This window comes from Patagioenas fasciata, chromosome 2 (assembly GCF_037038585.1).
Source record: "Patagioenas fasciata isolate bPatFas1 chromosome 2, bPatFas1.hap1, whole genome shotgun sequence".
Taxonomy (NCBI): Eukaryota; Metazoa; Chordata; class Aves; order Columbiformes; family Columbidae; genus Patagioenas; species Patagioenas fasciata.
Window position 1 is genome coordinate 168,866,054 of NC_092521.1, and position 21,249 is coordinate 168,887,302.

The 21,249-nt window shown below is 56.3% G+C and overlaps 1 protein-coding gene across 7 annotated transcripts in view; it reads right to left on the reverse strand.

Annotated features, from left to right (window-relative positions):
* Positions 1–1,891: 1,891 nt before the first annotated feature.
* MAP4 (microtubule associated protein 4) overlaps positions 1,892–21,249 on the reverse strand; it is a 144,931-nt gene continuing 125,573 nt past the window's right edge. For 4 of the 7 annotated variants that reach the window (XM_065831683.2, XM_065831685.2, XM_065831680.2 and 1 more), the window contains 8 exons: positions 19,032–19,091; positions 18,595–18,908; positions 16,401–16,529; positions 12,122–12,214; positions 7,668–7,749; positions 5,650–5,759; positions 3,529–3,676; positions 1,892–3,379 (listed from right to left, as the gene is read on the reverse strand). In XM_065831683.2, the coding sequence (XP_065687755.1) occupies positions 3,372–3,379; positions 3,529–3,676; positions 5,650–5,759; positions 7,668–7,749; positions 12,122–12,214; positions 16,401–16,529; positions 18,595–18,908; positions 19,032–19,091 (944 nt within the window). In that variant the 3' untranslated portion in view covers positions 1,892–3,371. The remainder of the gene's footprint in view (positions 3,380–3,528; positions 3,677–5,649; positions 5,760–7,667; positions 7,750–12,121; positions 12,215–16,400; positions 16,530–18,594; positions 18,909–19,031; positions 19,092–21,249) is intronic. The other 3 variants (XM_065831682.2, XM_065831684.2, XM_065831687.2) reach the window with 3 other exon arrangements.

Consider the following 21,249-nt stretch of genomic DNA (forward strand, 5'->3'; position numbering starts at 1 on the left):
AGACGGAGCCGCTTTCCACCAGCCCGGGGGAGTTTTTGGGTGACGTTACAGCCAACCCGGAGGTTGCTGAGCTGCGACCGCTCCGGCCGCTGCGCAGGGACAGCACCGACCAGCCCTGAGCAGCCCCGGGCTCGGCCGCTCCCTCCTCCTGTGGGAGGACACGGGAGCCCCTGTCACCCCAAGGACACAACTGACGTCCAGCTCCCGCCGCCTTCCACGACCACAGATTCTGCCTGAGCGACACGGCCACGCGCGGGTCCCGGAGCCCACTCACACCCACACTACACAGGAACGGCAGCGGGGGCGGCGTAGAAAACTACAGCTCGTGGCCAGGACGCCGACCCCAGGGCTGGGGCAGCAGCAAAGCCGCGAACTCCGGTACCTGCATTGGAACAGTAAAAAAAGCCCCAAAAACTGTAAATGCCACTGATGCGCCGGGGACGCCAGGATCCAGCAGCTGAGCCCCCAGCCCTGCACCCCTCGCACCTCCCGACCCCCACCCCGGGAAGGGCCATTGCTGAGGGTCCAGAGCCCCCAGCACCCCCTGCTCTCACAGCCCCAAGCAGCCGGGACCCGTGCGGGGCGCCCGGACAGGCCCCTGTACATTCACATGGCGTCTAATTCACACCACTCGCATTGTTTTCCCCCAGAAGCGGCCACCTCCAGCACAACCACAGCTCCGGCTCTGCCCGCAGCTCCAGCACAACCACAGCTCCGGCTCTGCCCGCAGCTCCAGCACAACCACAGCTCCTGCTCTGCCCACAGCTCCTGCTCTGCTCGCAGCTCCAGTTCTGCCCACAGCTCCTGCTCTGCCCGCAGCTCCAGCACAACCACAGCTCCGGCTCTGCCCGCAGCTCCAGCACAACCACAGCTCCTGCTCTGCACACAGCTCCTGCTCTGCTCGCAGCTCCAGTTCTGCCCACAGCTCCTGCTCTGCCCGCAGCTCCAGCACAACCACAGCTCCAGCTCTGCCCGCAGCTCCTGCTCTGCCCGCAGCTCCAGCACAACCACAGCTCCAGCTCTGCCCGCAGCTCCGGCTCTGCCCGCAGCTCCGCTCTCAGCACTGACCCCTCACACCAGCCTCGCCAGAGAGGAAACTGAACCCATTTCACCAACACGCCTCTCCTGCCATCCTAGCGATATGTACAGCCGCTTCCTTACGTTAAAAACAACTCCCTATTAAAACCGAAGGTGTCCTAGAGAACCGGAGCGCGCTAGCGTAGCCGGTTTGTCCGCCAAGCGCGGGCACGACCAGCGTCCGAGTGGCACAAACACGGGGCGCGCTGTGCACGTTCGGACGGGCCCGGAAGCTGCGGCAGCGCCCCCAGGCACCAGAACCGCGTCCACGCTCCGAGCAGCGCGGGGAGGGGGCGACACCGCCGCCCCAACAGCCTCGGGGGCTCGCTCGCTCTTTACGTTTTTGCAGTCTCGGAAGATAAAGTGCAACGTTGCCACTCGCGGCCCTGACCCGCGGCACCGCGCTTGGGCAAACCCAGCAACAGCCGGCGCCGCCGCGGCCCCGCTGCGGCTCCCAGCCCGGCCCGTGGGCTCGGCGCTGGGGACCCCTCGCCGGCGCGGCCCCGATGGCGCTGAGCCTGCTCCTCCCTGTCCCTTCGCACCCCGAGAGCGAGGGGTGCTGAGAGCTGAGAGCGCGGGGCGGTGATATATCCTGGGGGGGGTGGGGGGGGTCCCCAGGAACCGGGGGGTCCATGGGGGGCGGTCCAGCCAGGGGAACACGGGGGAGCTGGGTTTGGGTGCGGAGGGGAGAGGAGGAGGCAGGGGGGTTTCCAGGGTATATATAACGGCCCCTTCCAGGTGCAAATCTGCATCATTCACTGGTTCAAATCTGTACCAGAGGAGAAAAGAAGCACTTCTGAAACTAGCAGACGACTTTGATGCAAACTAGTACAGTTTAATGCCATTTTATTAGAAATCATGCAAACTTTTAATATAAAAAATACAAGTGCAATAAGAATCTTTGTGTCGATACAGACTGCGGGTTCTCGTGTGGCGCCGGCCCCGCGCCCGCCGCTCACGGCTCTGCCCCCCAGCTCCGCGCTGCTTCAATTACTCTGACGCCCCAAGAACGCTTGTTTCGTTGGTTTTGTTTTTCACTTTTTTCCGTTTATTTACATTTCATTTCTTTAGTGTCATTCGCAACACGAAACGAGGAGCTCGCGCCTCACCCGCCGGCCCCCGGGGGCTCGGCGCCACCGCTCGCAGCCCCGTCCTGCTCCGACACGGCCCCGCGCCCCCGACCCCGGAACCGCGCTCGGGGTGCGGGTCCAGCACTCAACTTCACCCCACAAGGTCCCGGGCCGGCCCCACGGGGGGGTTCGCCCGTCCGACCCGACTCGGGCTCCGCCTCGCCCGCCGCAGCAAACCCTCCTCTATCACGTTCTCTATCGCCTTCCGCTCCGGACATGGCTTAATCCCGTGAGTTTGCTCCATCGTTTTAAAATATTAAACAAAAGAACCAAAACCAAACCCAAACAACCAAACAACCAACCCAACGACAAAAGAAAAGTTACAATTGCTGGATATGTCAGTAAAGCCGGCACGGCAGCAGCGGTTAATGGCTCTACTCTCCTACGGTTAAGGAAAAGGAAAGAGAAAAGGAAACTTAGCGTGGGTTTGTAGCACGATAAATCATCAACACGTCGTCACGAAGGATAAAAGGTTAAAGTCAACAGTTAAAACAGCCTAACGTGTGTGTATAATAGAGATCATCGTCAAACGGGGGCGGCAGAAACTGAAGCGGCAAGGAGGAAAAGGTGGGTTTTTAGAAAACGAAAATGGAAGGAAGCGAGAGGTCGCAGCTCGTCCCTGTTAACGCCGCCCGCTCGGCCCCGCCACAGCGGCCGCGGCTCCGGCGCCACCACGAAGGAAACCCCCATCCAGCCCAAGAGGGACCGCGGCGCTGGGCGGCCCGGGCACTGGAGCTGGGACACGAGCTCTGCCGGCGCTGGGCATCCCGAGCCCTGGAGCGGGGACCCCAGCTCTGCCGGCGCTGGGCATCCCGAGCCCTGGAGCGGGGACCCCAGCTCTGCCGGCGCCGGCCCCGCAGCCACGGCCAGGGCCGGGGTGAGAGAGCGAAGCTGCGTTACCGGGGACGGGGTCGGGGTGGATCACAAGCCTTGCTGAGAAAGCGCCGCGGGGGACGGCGGTGACAAAGGTGACCGGCCCGGCTGGACGTGCTGCCGCAGGGGTGGGGGTTGGAGACGGGGGTTGAGCTCCGTGGTGGGTTCGAGCCTTGGCCTTCGCACGGAACGTCAGCCTGTGGGGGTCAATCTGCAGCGACACAGGGGAGGGGGGGGGGGGACACACGGAGAGGGGAGGGGGGGACGGGAGACGATACCACAATGTCATCATTAGATGCCTGGAAAATAAAAGGCAATTTTCTGAATTAAAAGAGGCAAAAAGCCACGCACCCCGGCGGACAGGGCCGCGACAGGCTCGGCTGTGACCGGGGCGGCTGCTCTGCCCCGCTGTCCCCAACCCCGCGCACCGGGGACACCGAACACTCACTTGTTTCTTGGATCTGAGTCTCGAAGCTCTGAACGTCCCTTTGGTCGCCCCCGGCGCGGGGTCCCGCCGGCCCCAGGCCGTTCTCCTGCGTCTCCGTGCCGTTCGGGGGGCCCGGCGGGAGCTGCCCCGGCTCCGCGCTCCCCTCGGCCTGCAATGACACGGGGAGGGGACAGCGAGCAGTCAATGGGTGTGACACACGGGGACATGGGGTGCAGAGCTCAGCACCCTTTCCCAAACACGCCGGTGACAGGATGGGCGAGGCAGAGGCCTGGGTACAGTGACACAATGATGCTGAAAGGGACGGGGTGAGCAGCACGGAGGGGTCTGGGTACACGGCGGTGAGATTTGGGGACACGATGTGGAGCCTCCAGCTACTGCGGAGCTGGACACTGCGACACCAGCACGGGACACACGGAGAAGGGGACACAATGGAGCAGCCCGGGCCTGGAGGGAGCAGCTGGTCCAGCGCTGGGTCCCCAGCCAGGACACACATGGAGCTGCTGAGAGGGGCCAGAGGAGCCCCAGGAATGACCCAAGGCTGGAACAGCTTTGCTGGGGACAGGTGAGAGAGTTGGGCTGTTCAGCTGGGGAAGAGAAGCTCCGGGGAGACCTTAGTGCGGCCTTTCTGTGCTTAAAAGGGGCTGAGAAGAAAGATGGAGACAGACTTTTGAGCAGCGACTGTTGTGACAGGACAAGGGGTGATGGTTTTAAACTAAAGGAGGGAGATTCAGGCCGGACATGAGGAAGGAATTGTTGCCCTGAGGGTGGTGAGAGCCTGGCCCAGGTACCCAGAGAGGTGGTGGATGAACCATCCCTGGAGACATCCCAGGCCAGGCTGGACGGGTCTGAGCAACCTGAGCTGGTGAAGATGTCCCTGTCATGGCAGGGGGGGCACTGGGGGCTGGGGAGATCCCAACCGAAATATTCTGTGGTTCTGGGCCATCCCCTCGCTGCCCGTTTGGCCGGGCAATAAAGCTCTTCCCGAACTCACTCCGGGCTCAGGCAGCACCGAGACACAGGCGAGGGCTGGACCTGCTGCCCAACGAGCGTCAGAACCACCAGGTTCTGCTTCTGGGCTGAAGTTCCCACCTTGAGCTGGGGGCAGCTCCGATATCCGGGCGCTTCTGCAGGAGTTTCGGGGGTCTGGGGGATCCCCCGGCTGTGGGAGCCCCAGGGACAGCCCCGATGTGTCACCCACCCGGTGACAGCCCTGACATGTCAGCCGCCCGGTGACAGCCCCGCTCAGACCCCGGGGACAGGGAGACTCAGGAGGGGATTCTCCTCTGTCTGTCTGTCTGTTCCAGAGACTCAGGAGGGGATTCTCCTCTGTCTGTCTGTCTGTCCCGGGGACTCAGGAGGGGATTCTCCTCTGTCTGTCTGTCTGTCCCGGGGACTCAGGAGGGGATTCTCCTCTGTCTGTCTGTCTGTCCCGGGGACTCAGGAGGGGATTCTCCTCTGTCTGTCTGTCTGTCCCGGGGACTCAGGAGGGGATTCTCCTCTGTCTGTCTGTCTGTCCCGAGGACTCAGGAGGGGATTCTCTGTCTGTCTGTCCCGCTGGGGGCAAAGCCCACGTCACGTTCCAACAGTTCTGATGGTGCAGCCCAGGGTTGTTTTCTCCGCTCCCAGAGCCACCAGGTAATTCAGAATCAGCCGCATTTCCCGGAACAACCCCAGCGTTAGCGACCCCCTGCCCGAGCAGCCCCTCCTGAAGGAAGGCGGAGATCGATGGAGCTGACAGAATAATTCTGGGTGGAAAAGCCGCTCAAGATCGAGTCCAAGCGTTCGCCCACCCCAGTCCCTGCCCCATGTCCTGAGAACCTCCTGTCCGTCTGTCCAGCCCTCCAGGGATGGTGACTCCAGCACTGCCCTGGGCAGCCTGTTCCAATGCCCCACAGCCCTTTGGGGAAGAAATTGTTCCCACATCCAACCTCAACCTCCCCTGGTGCAACTTGAGGCCGTTTCATCCTATTTTCAACTCACGCTGACTCCCGGGGGTCACAAGGGGCGCCACAGCAATACGGAGGTGGTTATAGAAGGTGGAGAAGCTGAGCTACACCAAGAGCGGGATAAGGAGGAGCAAACGCAGCCGCTGCCGCGATGCGCAGAGCTCGCCGAACCCACCTTCACGGCTCCTGCCGGCGAGTGTCCCACGTTGTCCAGAGAACCCACTTTGGCTTGGGCCTTCTCCTTGAAGTTCAGCTTCTGGTTCTCGATTTTGACATCTCCTCCCCCTAGAAGAAGAGCGAGCGGTTTGTTAAACCACCAGAACGGCCCCACCTCAGCGCCGGCCCCAGCAAGGAGTCACCGGGGATGCGGGGAGGGACACGGGCAGGTAACACACTCAGTATCAGCCGGAGGGTTTCCTGCTTCTAATAGAACAGTGCAGTGCAATCAGCGCAGTCCATACTCCAGCGGGTTCCTCACAAAACCCCTATTTAAGTACCGCTAAGCTCAACTTTGCTTCCAGCGACGGCAGCAAATCCCCCATCCCCAGCACTCTGGACGCTTAGCACGGTGTCCTGGTTTTGTTAAAAACAAGGTTCTCTTTTAGTGAATTTGCCTGTCAGCCAAAGCCTTCATGTCAGCTGCATTTTCCTGGAGAACCAGACACATGTTTTGGTTAAACCCAGCAATGGAATGGAAACTTATTGATGAGCACGGATGGACATCTCGCGAGAGGGGCAACGAGAAACCGGTGACCAAGAGACTGACCAACGGTGAATAACATTCCATTCACCTGAATACTTCATTTAAAAGTGGGAGATCACGAGGATCTCATCCCTTTTTTCCTTCCCTTTTTCCTCATGGCTGACATTAGGAGAGGACCTTGCTGGTCGTCCCTGCGAACTGAGGCCAGTGAGAGACTGAATCCAGCTCCGGTTGGCTGCAGAGTCCAGTCCAGGACTTTGGGTGCTGGCTCTGCAGTTGCTGAGACTGACAAGATTGGTTTTGTATATCTGTATTATTTTCTCTATTCTTATCAGTAGCATTAGCAAAACATCTTTAACTTTTCCAACTCTCTTCTCTCTGTCCTTCTTTCCCTCCTGATCGCCTGTCCTGAGTGGGAAGGGGGGAGAGTGAGGGGCAAAAGGGGGAAGTGGGGGGGAGAGGAGGTTGACAATACATCTGCCAGGGTTTGATTGTCACCCCGCAATCTTAACCCTCGACACACGGCCAACGGTGGAAGCCAGCCCTTTTGGTCTAACAGAAATCAGTGAAAACAGCTGAGAACAGCCTATTCTGGCCGGATTATTCTGCTTCAATCAATGAGCCCAGGACAAGAGCGGCTATTGTCGCGCTCGGCTTGTTCTGGCAGAGGAGGTCGCGCTGGTGGCACCGCGGTCTTCCTCCGCCGGTCCTGCCCTTGCTCCGTGGGCAAGGTTGGGTTTTCAAGCCAACAAGCTGGCAGAAAGGGTGCGGGAACCCCCCCGGACAGCCCAAGACCCGCTGGTGGCGTTTGTCTGCAGCTCTGCTCAGTGAACCGCGATCACCGCGAGTTTTCTTGTGCGGAGAAGCGTCCTCAGACACGGGCAAACCAGCGAAACCCGGCGGACGGGCCGTGCTTTGGGGTGCTACACAGGTCTGGTACCTCCAACCTGAGACCCGGCCGTGCGCCGTGGCCTCGGCGTTGCCTGGGTAGGAACCCCGAGATGCACGGGAATTCATGGTAATTGCTGCGTTCTCAGCGGGGAGCAAAGAATTCCTGCCGCTCATCCTGTAACGTGGCATTAAAGAGCCAAAAGTGGGTTATGTAGGACGGGAGCTGCTACTGAAGGCTAAAAAGACCCTTCTATCTGCTTTGAAGAATGAGAGGAAAGTCACTTTATCTTCCCAAAGCCTCCGTGAGCACGGCTGGACCTTCCAGACTCCTGCACTATGGTAAATATCCACTTCTTTCCAAATGTGAAGGAAAGAAGAGAACTGAGTCAAAGCAGATTATCTCCACAGGACAGATACAATCCCTCATCTCCTAATCCCCTCCTCTGCTGACGAAACCACCAGGAATCGCTAAGAAGCTTCTAGAAATAGTCCCTGAAAGCAATAAACGCCTTAAAACCATTTCAGTCGCAGCCCAGGACTGAATTTGGGTGACGTGCAATATCCACCCGCAAATCACGAGGAAGCGGTAACGTTTCTACCTGGCTTGTGCTTGATATTCGCTTTGGAGCCGCACTTGGAGGACACTTTGGAGAGGTCAACTTTCTTGTTCTGGATCTGCACCTGAAGGGGCAAGAAGAGACAGCTCAGCACATGGAAACAGCTGCTGGGAACGCGGGGTCCAGGGGCCACCCCAACCACCAGCTGACACTCACAGCCTCCGCACCCCTTTTGCTGCGCTACTGTGCCCCGTGGGTCCCCAGGCACTGGATGTGAACACTCCGGTCAGATTTAGCACCATCTCATGTGTTTGGTCTCATGGGTTCAGTAGTGAGCTGGTTAGCCCGGTAACAGCAGAAAAGCCCCATCTGCCGGGTGAAAAGCACCGCCTGTCACCGACCGGAACACGAGCAACCAAAACGCTGCATCCGCTGCTTGAGACCACGCCAAACACAACGTGTGGCCGTTCCCTGGTGAAACCGGGCCTGCCTCTCTCTGCAGCAAACCAGGACGGGTTTCACTGAAGTCAGAGTTAAAACTCGCAGTAAAGCTGAGCAAAAGGAGAAGATGATAAAGCTATCTCTCCTTTCTTTCCCCCTGCAGGCCTTTCTGTGGCGGTTTGAATTAACAGGGGGGACAAATTTAAGCGGGAGTGGGACTGCAGAAAGATAACAGCCCCACGGCAGGGACCTTAACGCACCGGCCGGGAGTGGTTGATGAGCGGACAAATCACCGTTGGGGTTTGGTGGCAGCTTTTCCTCCCACCGAGAACGGGACACAGGGACGGATCACGGTGCCCAGCGGGACAGACTGCTCCAGCCGCTGTCACAGCCACAGAATGACAGTGTCAGGGGTGGAAGGGCCCTGGAAAGCTCATCCAGTGCAATCCCCCCATGGAGCAGGAACACCCAGCTGAGGTTCCACAGGAAGGGGTCCAGGCGGGTTTGAATGTCTGCACAGAAGGAGACTCCACAACCTCCCTGGGCAGCCTGGGCCAGGCTCTGTTACCCTCACTGAGAAGCAGTTTTTTCTCAAATTTTAGTGGAACCTCTTGTGTTCCAGCTTGATCCCATTGCCCCTTGTCCTATCATTGTTTGCCACTGAGAAGAGCCTGGCTCCGTTCTCATGGCACTCACCCTTTATATATTTATAAGCATTAATAAGGTCACCCCTCAGTCTCCTCTTCTCCAAACTAAAGAGCCCCAGCTCCCTCAGCCTTTCCTCACACGGGAGATGCTCCACTCCCTTCAGCATCTTGGTGGCTGCGCTGGACTCTCTCCAGCAGTTCCCTGTCCTTCTGGAGCTGAGGGGCCACAGCTGGACACAAGATTCCAGGTGTGGTCTCCCCAGGGCAGAGCAGAGGGGCAGGAGAACCTCTCTGACCTACTGACCACCCCCTTCTAACCCACCCCAGGTACCATTGGCTTCCTGGCCACAAGGGCCCAGTGCTGGCTCGTGGTCACCCTGCTGTCCCCAGCACAAGCCCTGTGGCGGGGAAGCTATTGCCCAGCACCACATCCTTTATCCCCACTCTACCAGTGACCTGATGCTGTCAAATCAAACCTGCACTGACAGGACGTTTGGTGATGCAGCCACGGAATCATGAGATGCTCACGGCTCAGTAACAACCTTCTCCCAAGCCAACGAGCCCAATGTTCCAGCGTGGGGTTCGGGGACATCATTGAGTGGGGGGAGAAGGGTTTTCTCCGGGGTGGGACAAAGGTGGAGTCAAAACACCACAGGTTTTATGTCTTTTTGCTCATTTCATTTCATGCCTGACACTTGGACCAAGTGCATTGCACGGAGCCCCAGCTCCGACACCTTCAGAATGGAGTCCCAGCTCCGCGAGGATGAAAACTCCTGTTCCAGGATTAACTTCTTGTCCGACTACCAGCAGATCTTTCATGTCACACAAACACTGGGTAATTTACACTGCAAGGAACTCGCGGTCATCTGGTCCAACCCCCCCGAGCTGACATTTAACCTTCTGTGGTAACAATCCGGGATTTCCTGGCAGTCGGGTGAGGATTCGCCTCCCCAGCCGCGTCAACACCAACATCGTCTCGCAGATAAAACCAAAAATCTTTGGTTTTGAATGTGGCAAGAATTTGTTCACTTACAATCGGCTCTAAAAGCTTAATGAGAACCGGCAGAGCATCTGTCTGCGGAAGGGATGAGCCGGGCCCGGTGTGCCCAGCGCCCCGCGCTCCGCACACCTCGGCCCCACGGTCCCGGTGGAGCCACCACGGCTTCCACAACGAGCATTTGTTTGCTTGGATCTGGAATAAACCTGCATTTGTCTCACAGGATGCATTTGAAACGCTAACGTCCGCTATCGGCCCGGGCAGACGCACCCAGCCCTGGGCGCTCACGACTTCACCCGGGGATCCCAACGTCCTACCCGAATGAACCGAACTTCTGCTCCGATTTCTACCACGGGTGGCTTTGAGTTCGCAATGGGAGACACCTTTAGAGACTCAGGTTTGCACCTACGGACCAAATACTCAGGCTCTGGTGCCAGAAATAAGCTTCAGATCCTAAAGCTGGGTTCGGAGCTTGGATGGGAAGGTTGATCCCATCGCTTTCTAGATTGTCTGACCATTTCCCAGCCCAGCTCAGCAGGTCGAGCCAAAGGGCAGAGAAACGCGTGTGCACTCCAAATCGCTCGCTAAACCTTCAGCAACACGTACACTACTGCACGCTGGAAAATCCACCTCTACTGTTGCTTCCTTTGAAAAGAGAGAGGGGAAAAAATAAAGCACAACAAAAGCTTTCACCCAGGAAAGCTAATGGTGTTTGTCTCTAGGTGTTTTTGGCAAATAGGAGTGGGAACAACATCTGCTGCTTTCGGATGCGTCTTCTGGGGCTGGACGCTGGTTTGGGGCAAAGGGAACCTGGGAATAATAAACACCTTATTCTCAGTTCTCAAAGCAAAAAGCTTCACGCGTTGAGCAAATAGAAAGGTGCACGGTAAAAGGAGAGCGTGCAGGAAGAGAAAAACAGGCACACGCAGGTCCCCAGGACAGCGAAGAGGAAAGGACAGGGTTTGGTGACTCATCAGAAGGAAGAACAGCTCACTAATGGAATTAATCAAGCAAGAAAAAATATCCCCCGCATTTAAATCGCATTTCTGTTGGCCTCAAAACAAAGGGAACGTGTGAGAGTCGCTGTACAAGGTGAGGGTGGCAAAATGAACGCAGTTCATTAAACACGGCTCCTGAGGGCTACAGGAGCCCGGGCAAAGGGTCTGACTGGAGCCGACTGCGGACCAACAGCACCAGCGGCCTGTTCCCAACCCGGGTGGCAGAACCAGGGCAAACGTGCACCAGGAACAGAAGCATCTGTAGCTGAAGAACAGGATTATGAGGGCACCCGGTTGCCACGATGGTCACATCAGTTTGCCTTTCTATGGTGGAGAGAATCCTCCTGTACGAGTGTTTCGAGGGGAAGCTCCATACCCGCGTGCGTGCTCTCCTTTAAACGGTGGGAAACACGTGGAAATATCACATGAAAATGGCAAATGCCACCAGGGGTGAGAATCCACCAAGTGGAAGGGAAGGAGCCGCATGTCCTGTGACTCTGAACAGGGCGTCAAACCCCAATTTCTGCCTCCTGCCACCCGGTAACCGCCCTGCAGAGAACAGGCTGGAGAAGCCCAACCTGGCTGCCTCTCCCGAAGATGTACGGAGGAACCGGTCTCGTAAAGGCTCGGCCAGCGGGACAAACACACCTATATTGGCCAGGAAGAGCGGGCACAGCAGCTGGCACCACGTCAGCTCCCGTGCAGCGTTTGTATCCGCTGAGCCAGACATTGAACCAAACACCCTGACCGCACGTGAACCTGCGGCTGGGCCCAGAAACGGGGCGTTTGCACCCCAAAGGCCCCACAGACAGACCCGGAGTTCTGTCGACGCCGCTTCTCGGGCACTGAGAAGCGTCACGAGATGCGGGCGAACCGCGACTGAACACCCATGGAAAAACCTTCGCTCCTGGAAAGCGTCCAAGCCCTGTGCTTCTGTGAACTATCCGAGCGCTGATTTGCGGCGGCAGCACAGATCTGCCCGCGGGAACCGAGCCTGCCAAAGCACTCCCGTGTTTTCGGGAGCTTTGGTGTCTGACAGCTACCCTGGGGGCTTTTTTGCCAGATGTTTTCAGGATATAACAACCAAGTACACAGACGTTACAAGATTAGCCTTCTATTTTGATAAGCTCAGCTCCACTGCCGGAGATATCAGTAGCCTTTAAATTGAGAAATTAATCGCAGCTCAAAGATCAAGTCCCAGAGTCTTTTTGGAAAGATTGTGGAAAAACCCACAATCAACCCACTATCCCATGGGGGAGGAAAATAAATTCTCCAGCCTCTATTATTTCCAGAAGCCCTGAAATTCTGCCACATCCGCCTAAGACACAGCATTGGTACGAGGGACACATACAAACACGGCACAGGAGAAGGAGTTGTTAGTAGACAGCCGGCTTGCCCAGAGCCCATACTTACATTCCCACCTCCAGGGACATGCTTAATATTGTCCTTGGAACCACACTTGGACTGAACATGGCTGTAGTTCGCTTTTTTGGAGACTATCTGGACCTGGAATGTTACAGAACGGAAAACAACACAAGGGAAGAGGACTGGTTAGAGTTGTCATACGGCAGGCTGGAGCGATGCTCGAACACGGCGGGAGAACGAGGAGCTGTGTTAAGCTCAGTCTAACTTCAGTAGTAGGTGTGAAAGCAACTGAGGAGGAGAGTGAGGAAGAGGAGTGAAGGAAAGGAGAGGCTGCACGGACAGAGTTAGTGCGAGAGCGTAAGTGCTACCGTGGGGACCCTTCTGCATCCCCGGATACGGGGCCAGCGTGTGCCTGCGTGCGCCCCAGGAACCTCCCCAGGACCTCCCCGAGCACGAGGCCCAGCTCAGCTCACCAACCTGCGCTTAAACTTCATCACACAATCCTCATGTTCATTAAATCGTTTCTCCTATGAACTAAAAAGACGTGGCCTTTTCCACAAGTGTGTTAAGTGAGTTTTTACTCACACAGGGAGCAACTGTGTTAGAGCAGCAGCCCGTGGTTACACAGGTTAGTCAGGACACGTGTTTAGTCTGCGGTTATTTCACGCAGCACGAAGGCGGCAGCAGCTGCACCTCGGGTGCTTTCTAGAAAGATGATCAATGGCCAGCACAAAAGGAATCGCTTGAGCCGGTTCCCAAAAGCTCCTCAGTCAGCTGGGGACTGGATTCAGGGCACCAGCAGCTCTGACAACGTGCCATGGAGGTGTATGATGTGCCATGGAGGGGTACGGTGTGCCATGGAGGGGTATGGTGTGCCATGGAGGTGTATGGTGTGCCATGGAGCTGTACGGTGTGCCATGGAGGTGTATGATGTGCCATGGAGGGGTATGGTGTGCCATGGAGGGGTACGGTGTGCCATGGAGCTGTACGGTGTGCCATGGAGGTGTACGGTGTGCCATGGAGGTGTACGGTGTGCCATGGAGCTGTACGGTGTGCCATGGAGGTGTATGGTGTGCCATGGAGGTGTATGATGTGCCATGGAGGGGTACGGTGTGCCATGGAGCTGTACGGTGTGCCATGGAGGTGTATGATGTGCCATGGAGGGGTATGGTGTGCCATGGAGGTGTATGATGTGCCATGGAGGGGTATGGTGTGCCATGGAGGTGTATGATGTGCCATGGAGGGGTATGGTGTGCCATGGAGGTGTATGGTGTGCCATGGAGGTGTACGGTGTGCCATGGAGGTGTATGATGTGCCATGGAGGGGTATGGTGTGCCATGGAGGTGTACAGTGTGCCATGGAGGTGTATGGTGTGCCATGGAGCTGTACGGTGTGCCATGGAGGTGTATGATGTGCCATGGAGGGGTATGGTGTGCCATGGAGGTGTACGGTGTGCCATGGAGGTGTATGGTGTGCCATGGAGGGGTATGGTGTGCCATGGAGGTGTACGGTGTGCCATGGAGGGGTATGGTGTGCCATGGAGGGGTATGGTGTGCCATGGAGGTGTATGGTGTGCCATGGAGCTGTACGGTGTGCCATGGAGGTGTATGGTGTGCCATGGAGGTGTATGATGTGCCATGGAGGTGTACGGTGTGCCATGGAGCTGTACGGTGTGCCATGGAGGTGTATGATGTGCCATGGAGGGGTATGGTGTGCCATGGAGGTGTATGATGTGCCATGGAGGGGTATGGTGTGCCATGGAGGTGTATGATGTGCCATGGAGGGGTATGGTGTGCCATGGAGGTGTATGGTGTGCCATGGAGGGGTATGGTGTGCCATGGAGGTGTATGGTGTGCCATGGAGGTGTACGGTGTGCCATGGAGGTGTATGATGTGCCATGGAGGGGTATGGTGTGCCATGGAGGTGTACAGTGTGCCATGGAGGTGTATGGTGTGCCATGGAGCTGTACGGTGTGCCATGGAGGTGTATGATGTGCCATGGAGGGGTATGGTGTGCCATGGAGGTGTACGGTGTGCCATGGAGGTGTATGGTGTGCCATGGAGGGGTATGGTGTGCCATGGAGGTGTACGGTGTGCCATGGAGGGGTATGGTGTGCCATGGAGGGGTATGGTGTGCCATGGAGGTGTATGGTGTGCCATGGAGCTGTACGGTGTGCCATGGAGGTGTACGGTGTGCCATGGAGGGGTATGGTGTGCCATGGAGTGGTACGGTGTGCCATGGAGGGGTATGGTGTGCCATGGAGGTGTATGGTGTGCCATGGAGGGGTACGGTGTGCCATGGAGCTGTACGGTGTGCCATGGAGGGGTATGGTGTGCCATGGAGCTGTATGGTGTGCCATGGAGGGGTATGGTGTGCCATGGAGCTGTATGGTGTGCCATGGAGGTGTATGGTGTGCCATGGAGGGGTATGGTGTGCCATGGAGGGGTATGGTGTGCCATGGAGGTGTACAGTGTGCCATGGAGGGGTATGGTGTGCCATGGAGGTGTATGGTGTGCCATGGAGGGGTACGGTGTGCCATGGAGGTGTATGGTGTGCCATGGAGGGGTATGGTGTGCCATGGAGTGGTACGGTGTGCCATGGAGGGGTATGGTGTGCCATGGAGGGGTACGGTGTGCCATGGAGGTGTACGGTGTGCCATGGAGGGGTACGGTGTGCCATGGAGGTGTACGGTGTGCCATGGAGGGGTACGGTGTGCCATGGAGGGGTATGGTGTGCCATGGAGGGGTATGGTGTGCCATGGAGGTGTACGGTGTGCCATGGAGGGGTACGGTGTGCCATGGAGGTGTATGGTGTGCCATGGAGGGGTATGGTGTGCCATGGAGGTGTACGGTGTGCCATGGAGGTGTACGGTGTGCCATGGAGGTGTACGGTGTGCCATGGAGGGGTATGGTGTGCCATGGAGGTGTATGGTGTGCCATGGAGGGGTATGGTGTGCCATGGAGGTGTACGGTGTGCCATGGAGGGGTATGGTGTGCCATGGAGGTGTACGGTGTGCCATGGAGGGGTATGGTGTGCCATGGAGGGGTATGGTGTGCCATGGAGGTGTACGGTGTGCCATGGAGGGGTATGGTGTGCCATGGAGGTGTATGGTGTGCCATGGAGGGGTATGGTGTGCCATGGAGGTGTACGGTGTGCCATGGAGGTGTATGGTGTGCCATGGAGGGGTACGGTGTGCCATGGAGGGGTATGGTGTGCCATGGAGGTGTATGGTGTGCCATGGAGGGGTACGGTGTGCCATGGAGGGGTATGGTGTGCCATGGAGGTGTATGGTGTGCCATGGAGGGGTATGGTGTGCCATGGAGGTGTATGGTGTGCCATGGAGGGGTATGGTGTGCCATGGAGGTGTACGGTGTGCCATGGAGGGGTATGGTGTGCCATGGAGGTGTATGGTGTGCCATGGAGGGGTATGGTGTGCCATGGAGGTGTACGGTGTGCCATGGAGGTGTATGGTGTGCCATGGAGGGGTACGGTGTGCCATGGAGGGGTATGGTGTGCCATGGAGGTGTATGGTGTGCCATGGAGGGGTACGGTGTGCCATGGAGGGGTATGGTGTGCCATGGAGGTGTATGGTGTGCCATGGAGGGGTATGGTGTGCCATGGAGGTGTATGGTGTGCCATGGAGGGGTATGGTGTGCCATGGAGGTGTACGGTGTGCCATGGAGGGGTATGGTGTGCCATGGAGGTGTATGGTGTGCCATGGAGGGGTATGGTGTGCCATAGAGGTGTACGGTGCTTTAATTAACAGGTATAGATCTCATCTGGTCATTTACAGGGCCTGTCCCTGATCACACGGGAATTACAGCAGCGCTCCCTCCCCATCCATTCCACTGATACCGTGTCCCTACAGCTTCGGAGTAACCCGGTAACCCCCTAATTAACGGGGTTAAAGAGCCTGGATACAACCGGGGTGGGAACATTGCGGGAATATTAAGTTCTTAATATCCTGCCACCTTCAAACAAGCAGCGCTGAACTGAAGCTCCCTCTCCCCAGTTACAAACGAGTGCTGTGCATGAAGAGCTGGTCTTAAGGGAAACCTCCGACTTAAAACTAAGCTTCTCTACCCAAAAGTGGAAATGGAGAACTCTGAAGACATTGACACGTACAGCAGGCAGGGCAAAGGGCCCAGGACAGCGACGGGAACGTGTTCAACCGAGAACACCCCGGCTGTGCAAGAAGGAGCTGGAAAGGTGTCTGTGCAAGGAACAGGGACCCGAGAGGAGAGCGGGAGAGCTGAAGAGAGGGAACGTGACCCACACGGAAATGTTTCCTCCATCTCCCACAGAGAAAAGTCTGAAATGAACTCACTTTCCCATTGGGCTGTTTTGGGGCACCCTCTTTTGATACGGTTGTTTTAGTAGGAGCCATTTTAGAGACCGCATTGGGTTCAGACTTTCGCGCAGCAGCGGCCGATTCTGGCTTTTTCTCTACTTTCCCCTAGATGGAGACAAACGGATGATTTCAAGCAGCAAAAGCACAAGTGTGGGCGGGAGAGCAGGGGAACAGGAGCTGCCCAGATGCACTCGGAGCGGGGGACCCAGAACGGCCCACATGCTGCGCTTCTCGGGCACAGGAACAACAAAACTGCGGGGGCGGAGGGGAGGGAACAGCGCTGAGACACGGGTGGAACGGGCGCCCTGGCCTCAAAGCAATCAATAATTCTCCATTGCTTAGAACAGCTCCGAGATGCCGTTCCTCAGTACATCATTTCCCCAACCGTCATGCTGGCAGGACTCCGAGTGACCCAAAATTTGGCCCAACACACACCCCAGGTGATGTGCTGCTCCTCTGGCTCCCACGCTCCGCAGGACACGGGCACGGAGCCCCCAGGCCTGATCGCACACCCAGGCGCTGATCCGGCTCAGGCTCTGGGCTCTACACCACCCGTTTGGTAACCAACCCAGCGCGGGTGGGCCCGGCTCGTCCGGCCCAACACAAAAATGAATGAGAATCCACAGGGTTTAGAAAAACCAGCAGCTACCTGAGAATGCCCATTCTGCGCCAACCTCCACCAGGATAAATGCAGAACCTGCAGTTTTTGGGGGGCTCGGCATAAATCCCGTATTTCGCTAACCTACCAGCAACGGCCAACAAAAAACCCCAGCGCTCCTGCGGCATCCTCAGACACTAAAAACACCTCAGCACAAATAACACTACGAATGGACAAATTTCTTACAAGCACGGTTGTTAGGATTTAAGCATTCTAAGAAAATACTTCGAAAATAAAGGACAGCACAATTAAATGTAAAAGTGAATCCCTTCGAGTGACACGATCACCCCGCGAGCTGAAAGCTCTGCGATCCTCAGCGCCCCAGCACAGCCCAAAGCCACAGAACAACCTGCGTGTTCTTTCTGACCGGACCTTTCCGAACCGTTCGGGTACGTCACACTACACCTACGCGGAGGGGTCGCCCTCCTGCTCCCCGCCAAGCCCTTCACCAGATGAGCTTTGCCATCTGGTCCGGGGAGATGCCCCAGCTCTGAGGACTCTGCTATGATTTGGTACAACTAATGGGCTCTAACTCTGAATCAATAAATCCTGTACTGAGGCTGGAACATGAGCCCATCAACGCCCTTGACTTCAATGCTCCCAGCACCAAACGTGCTCTCTTGGCATCAGATTAAATTTCTCAGCTGAGTTATTTGTCAGCGCAGAGCTGCAGCAAAGAGAAGCGGGCCAGTCTGTTCCACCCGGTGCCAATTAAAGCCCTGGGGCTCTGGGCAAGCTGCTAACGCATTCGGTCAGGACAAGATGGGTGTACCTGCGATACAATATCCAAGATTCTGCATATCCACCCAATTATTTAAGCCCTCAGAAGCGGGCTGCAGGTATATCCTAAACCTTTATCATTTACGTGGCGGATGAAAATGTAATTTAATCCTGATGAGAGCCCCAAGTTGTATCTATGTACACGCTTTTCCCTATGGCTGGTGCAGCTCTGCTCTCCTTGGACAACTCCTGGGGGCCACAGAAGAGAGCAGCGTATGGAGAGCATTTAACCTCAGCTTTAGGCCTGACAGGCTGAACAGAGCCCCCGTTCCCAGGGCTGGGAAGGTGCCGTGGAACATGCTCCTGAATCCAGGTTTCCTGCGTCGTTGGGCGTTATTCCACCTCCCGCACCACGCGGCAGACTCGGCTCCTCTATTCAAAGGCAGGGTTTGGAATACAGACAGGGTTTTGATTTTGGAATATATATACTTATATAGACAAGGCTTTGAGCTTTCAATACCAACTAGTTCCTATGTACGACAGGAAAACAGAACCACAGAGTTTGGAATTCCTGTCTGTGTGCCAGTAAAGCCCATGCAGGCGGATTCGTTCTGTGCGCTGCAACGGCTGCGTTGTTAATGCCTTATAAACCACGCACCCACAGAGGAGCTCTGCAGAGCACAAACGAGAGGAGCAGTGAGGACACAGCCACCCCAATTAGCAGAGAGCACCTGTAATGCTTAAAGCTACCGTTCCAAAGCGTATACTGTTACCAAATTTGAAGAGACTTACCTTCCCTCCACCGGGCTGATGTTTAATGTTGTCTGTTGATCCGATTTTGGACCGCACGTTTTTCAGGTCCGGAGCAGAGGCGCTGCTGGCCGGGCGCGGCGGTTTGGACGCGGTGCTGGGTTTCACCGGAGCCTTCGTGGTCGTGGGTTTTTTAGCATCTGCCGTGGTTGCGGTTGCGGTTGCGGTTGTGGTTGCGGCGGGTTTGGGGGCAGCGGGTTTGGGTTTGGGCCGGCTGGCGGCTCCGGGCACCGCGGCAGCGCCGGTGCTGGGTTTGACGGCATTGCCGGTCGCGCTCTTCGGGCGGCTCACGTCGGCTGCGGTTGTTGGAGGGAAGGGGGAAAGAGATGGGTCAGAGCCCTACGGATGTAATGGGTTTGCTCAATAAACACAGCGCCGAGCAAGGGGGTGCGATGGAGGTGGCGATGGAACACACTCACCCGACGGTGACTTGGCGGAGGTTTTCTTGGCGTCCGCAGGCTTTGCGTCCGTCTTGATGGCTGCGCAACACAAAGCACAGGTCAGGGGCGGTGTGCGCAGAGGGGCCCAGCACAGAGCCCCGCTCTCGCATCAGTAAAGCGCCTCGGGAGGTAACTGCTCCGTCAGAACACCTGGCCGAGGGTCCCTCGGAGCAGGAAAACGCACTCGCGTTTGCCAGCAAAAGGATGGATTCGCCATTCGTTCAATGTCCAACACACCTGCGCTACGGGTTGCTCTTCCTTCTTCCTAAAATAGCCTTCTGAATCTGACAGTGCTCACCAACATTATTACAACCCCATCCCAATTCCATTTCTTAAAAAAGAACAAAACAAAATCCACAAACCACCAACACCAAGCAACCCCAAAGCTGCTTTCTTTACTAAACAGCAAAAGCAAAACCACATTTGTTCCTCTCTGACCTTGGTGTTACTGACAGATCCGTTCTAAGCAACGCCAGTTTTCTTGCGCAGAAGTGAGCGCCCCCGTTTTGGTCCCTGGTAGGACTGTGTAAAGCCCAGCTCAGCCGCTAACCCGAACTACGCCTCGGGCAGACGCCAGCGACCATCACCTGGTTCTGCTCCGCACAGAGCACAGGAACACGTCTCTGTTTCTCAAAGCTGAACAAAACCATGCACAAAGTTGATCACGGAAAAAGCACAGACTGGAAAAGATCAATAGAACCTTATTTCAAAGCACTTTGGTGATGAAATTCTAGGTTTTTTAATATCAGTGCTGAACAACTTTGGGGAGAATCTGCTTCATTTCAACAGGCGCCGGAAGGCGGCGTTAAAAACAAACACCAAATGGAAAACAATCCGAGTTAGGAATTATGAAAACCCCCATCTTCTGATATTTAATTTCCATCAACATTGTTGGAATTTAAGCCCAGCCCAAGCGGCTGTCGGGGTGTTCACAGGACGCCGATGGAGAAAAGGGCGAGCGGGAGAGGCTGGAGAGCGCAGTTAGTGCGGTCACCCCATCCTAAACATTCAACTGAACCCCACGGACCAGACAGGAGCCAACCACATCAAACACATCTGGATCATTTAATAAGGTCTACGGGACAGATGGATAATTAACACCAAACACTTCAATAAAGGTCCTGTCAGACCAACCTTATCTCATTCCTTGAGACCACAACTGGGAAAGCCGTACGGACAGAACGGGCTTAGTTTGTGTAAAGGGAAGAGGACCGATATGTTACTTCAATACATCAGAGACGCTATTTCTCCTTGTGCTGGCGCGGAGCCAAGTGCTGGAGCACTTTTGTCTGTGTTATTAATGAGCGTGCGATGTTGAAACCCTGGAGAATGATGAAGCTGCTGGGAAATGGTCCCTAAGGACAGCCCGAGGCTCTGACCCGGTTCTGAAGCTGGGGCTGGTGCAAACACCAGAGTCGCTGTCACGGAGAGGGCAAATATTAGAAAAAACTATAAAAAATGGGAAAATGAAGCACCACACAGCCCATGGTGCTTGTTTAGCAGAGAACGCGACCGGTATTTAATACCTGGAAAAGTGAAACCGTATCACTTCAAACCGAGCCACTAAACACACGTTTTCAAACAGCTCCAGCAAAGCCCAAGGGAGTGAAAAGCAAGCGCAGACGTCCTTCCGAAACACCATCTTCAGCCAGAAAAACACACGCCCTGCCTCAGCGCTGGGAAATGAGAACTAAACCGTGATGGGAAGGGATCCAGGTCTCCATCTCCATCTCCAGCTGAAGCTGCACCTGTTCGGCCCAAAGGGAATCGTCAGTGCTGGCTCCTGGTGATTCCCCATCGGGTCCCACACACTCTTCATAGTTATGGAATATTTGGGGTTGGGGGGACGCCTCCTCCTCCCAACACATCACCGCCTGGAACGACCGTCCCGCCTCCCTGCACCGCTGACCCGTCCGCTTTCAAACGGCACCAAAAACGCCTCTTTGTTTGCGCCTCAGCTTGGGAAGGAGAAATGAACGGAGCTCGTTAGAAGCTGTCAAGCGTTCTGGCTGCGGTTTGCTGAAAGGACCACCCAAAATGCATGTCAAGGGTGTCCAGGGGCTCGGGTACCATAGGTGGCTCTTGGCGAGTGCATCGTTTCCTCTACACACGATTCATTATATTTTCCCCTAAAGTATAAATGAACATCAGCCCAATATACTTCAGCACAGTTAAAACACTCCCAGTCCTTCTGGAA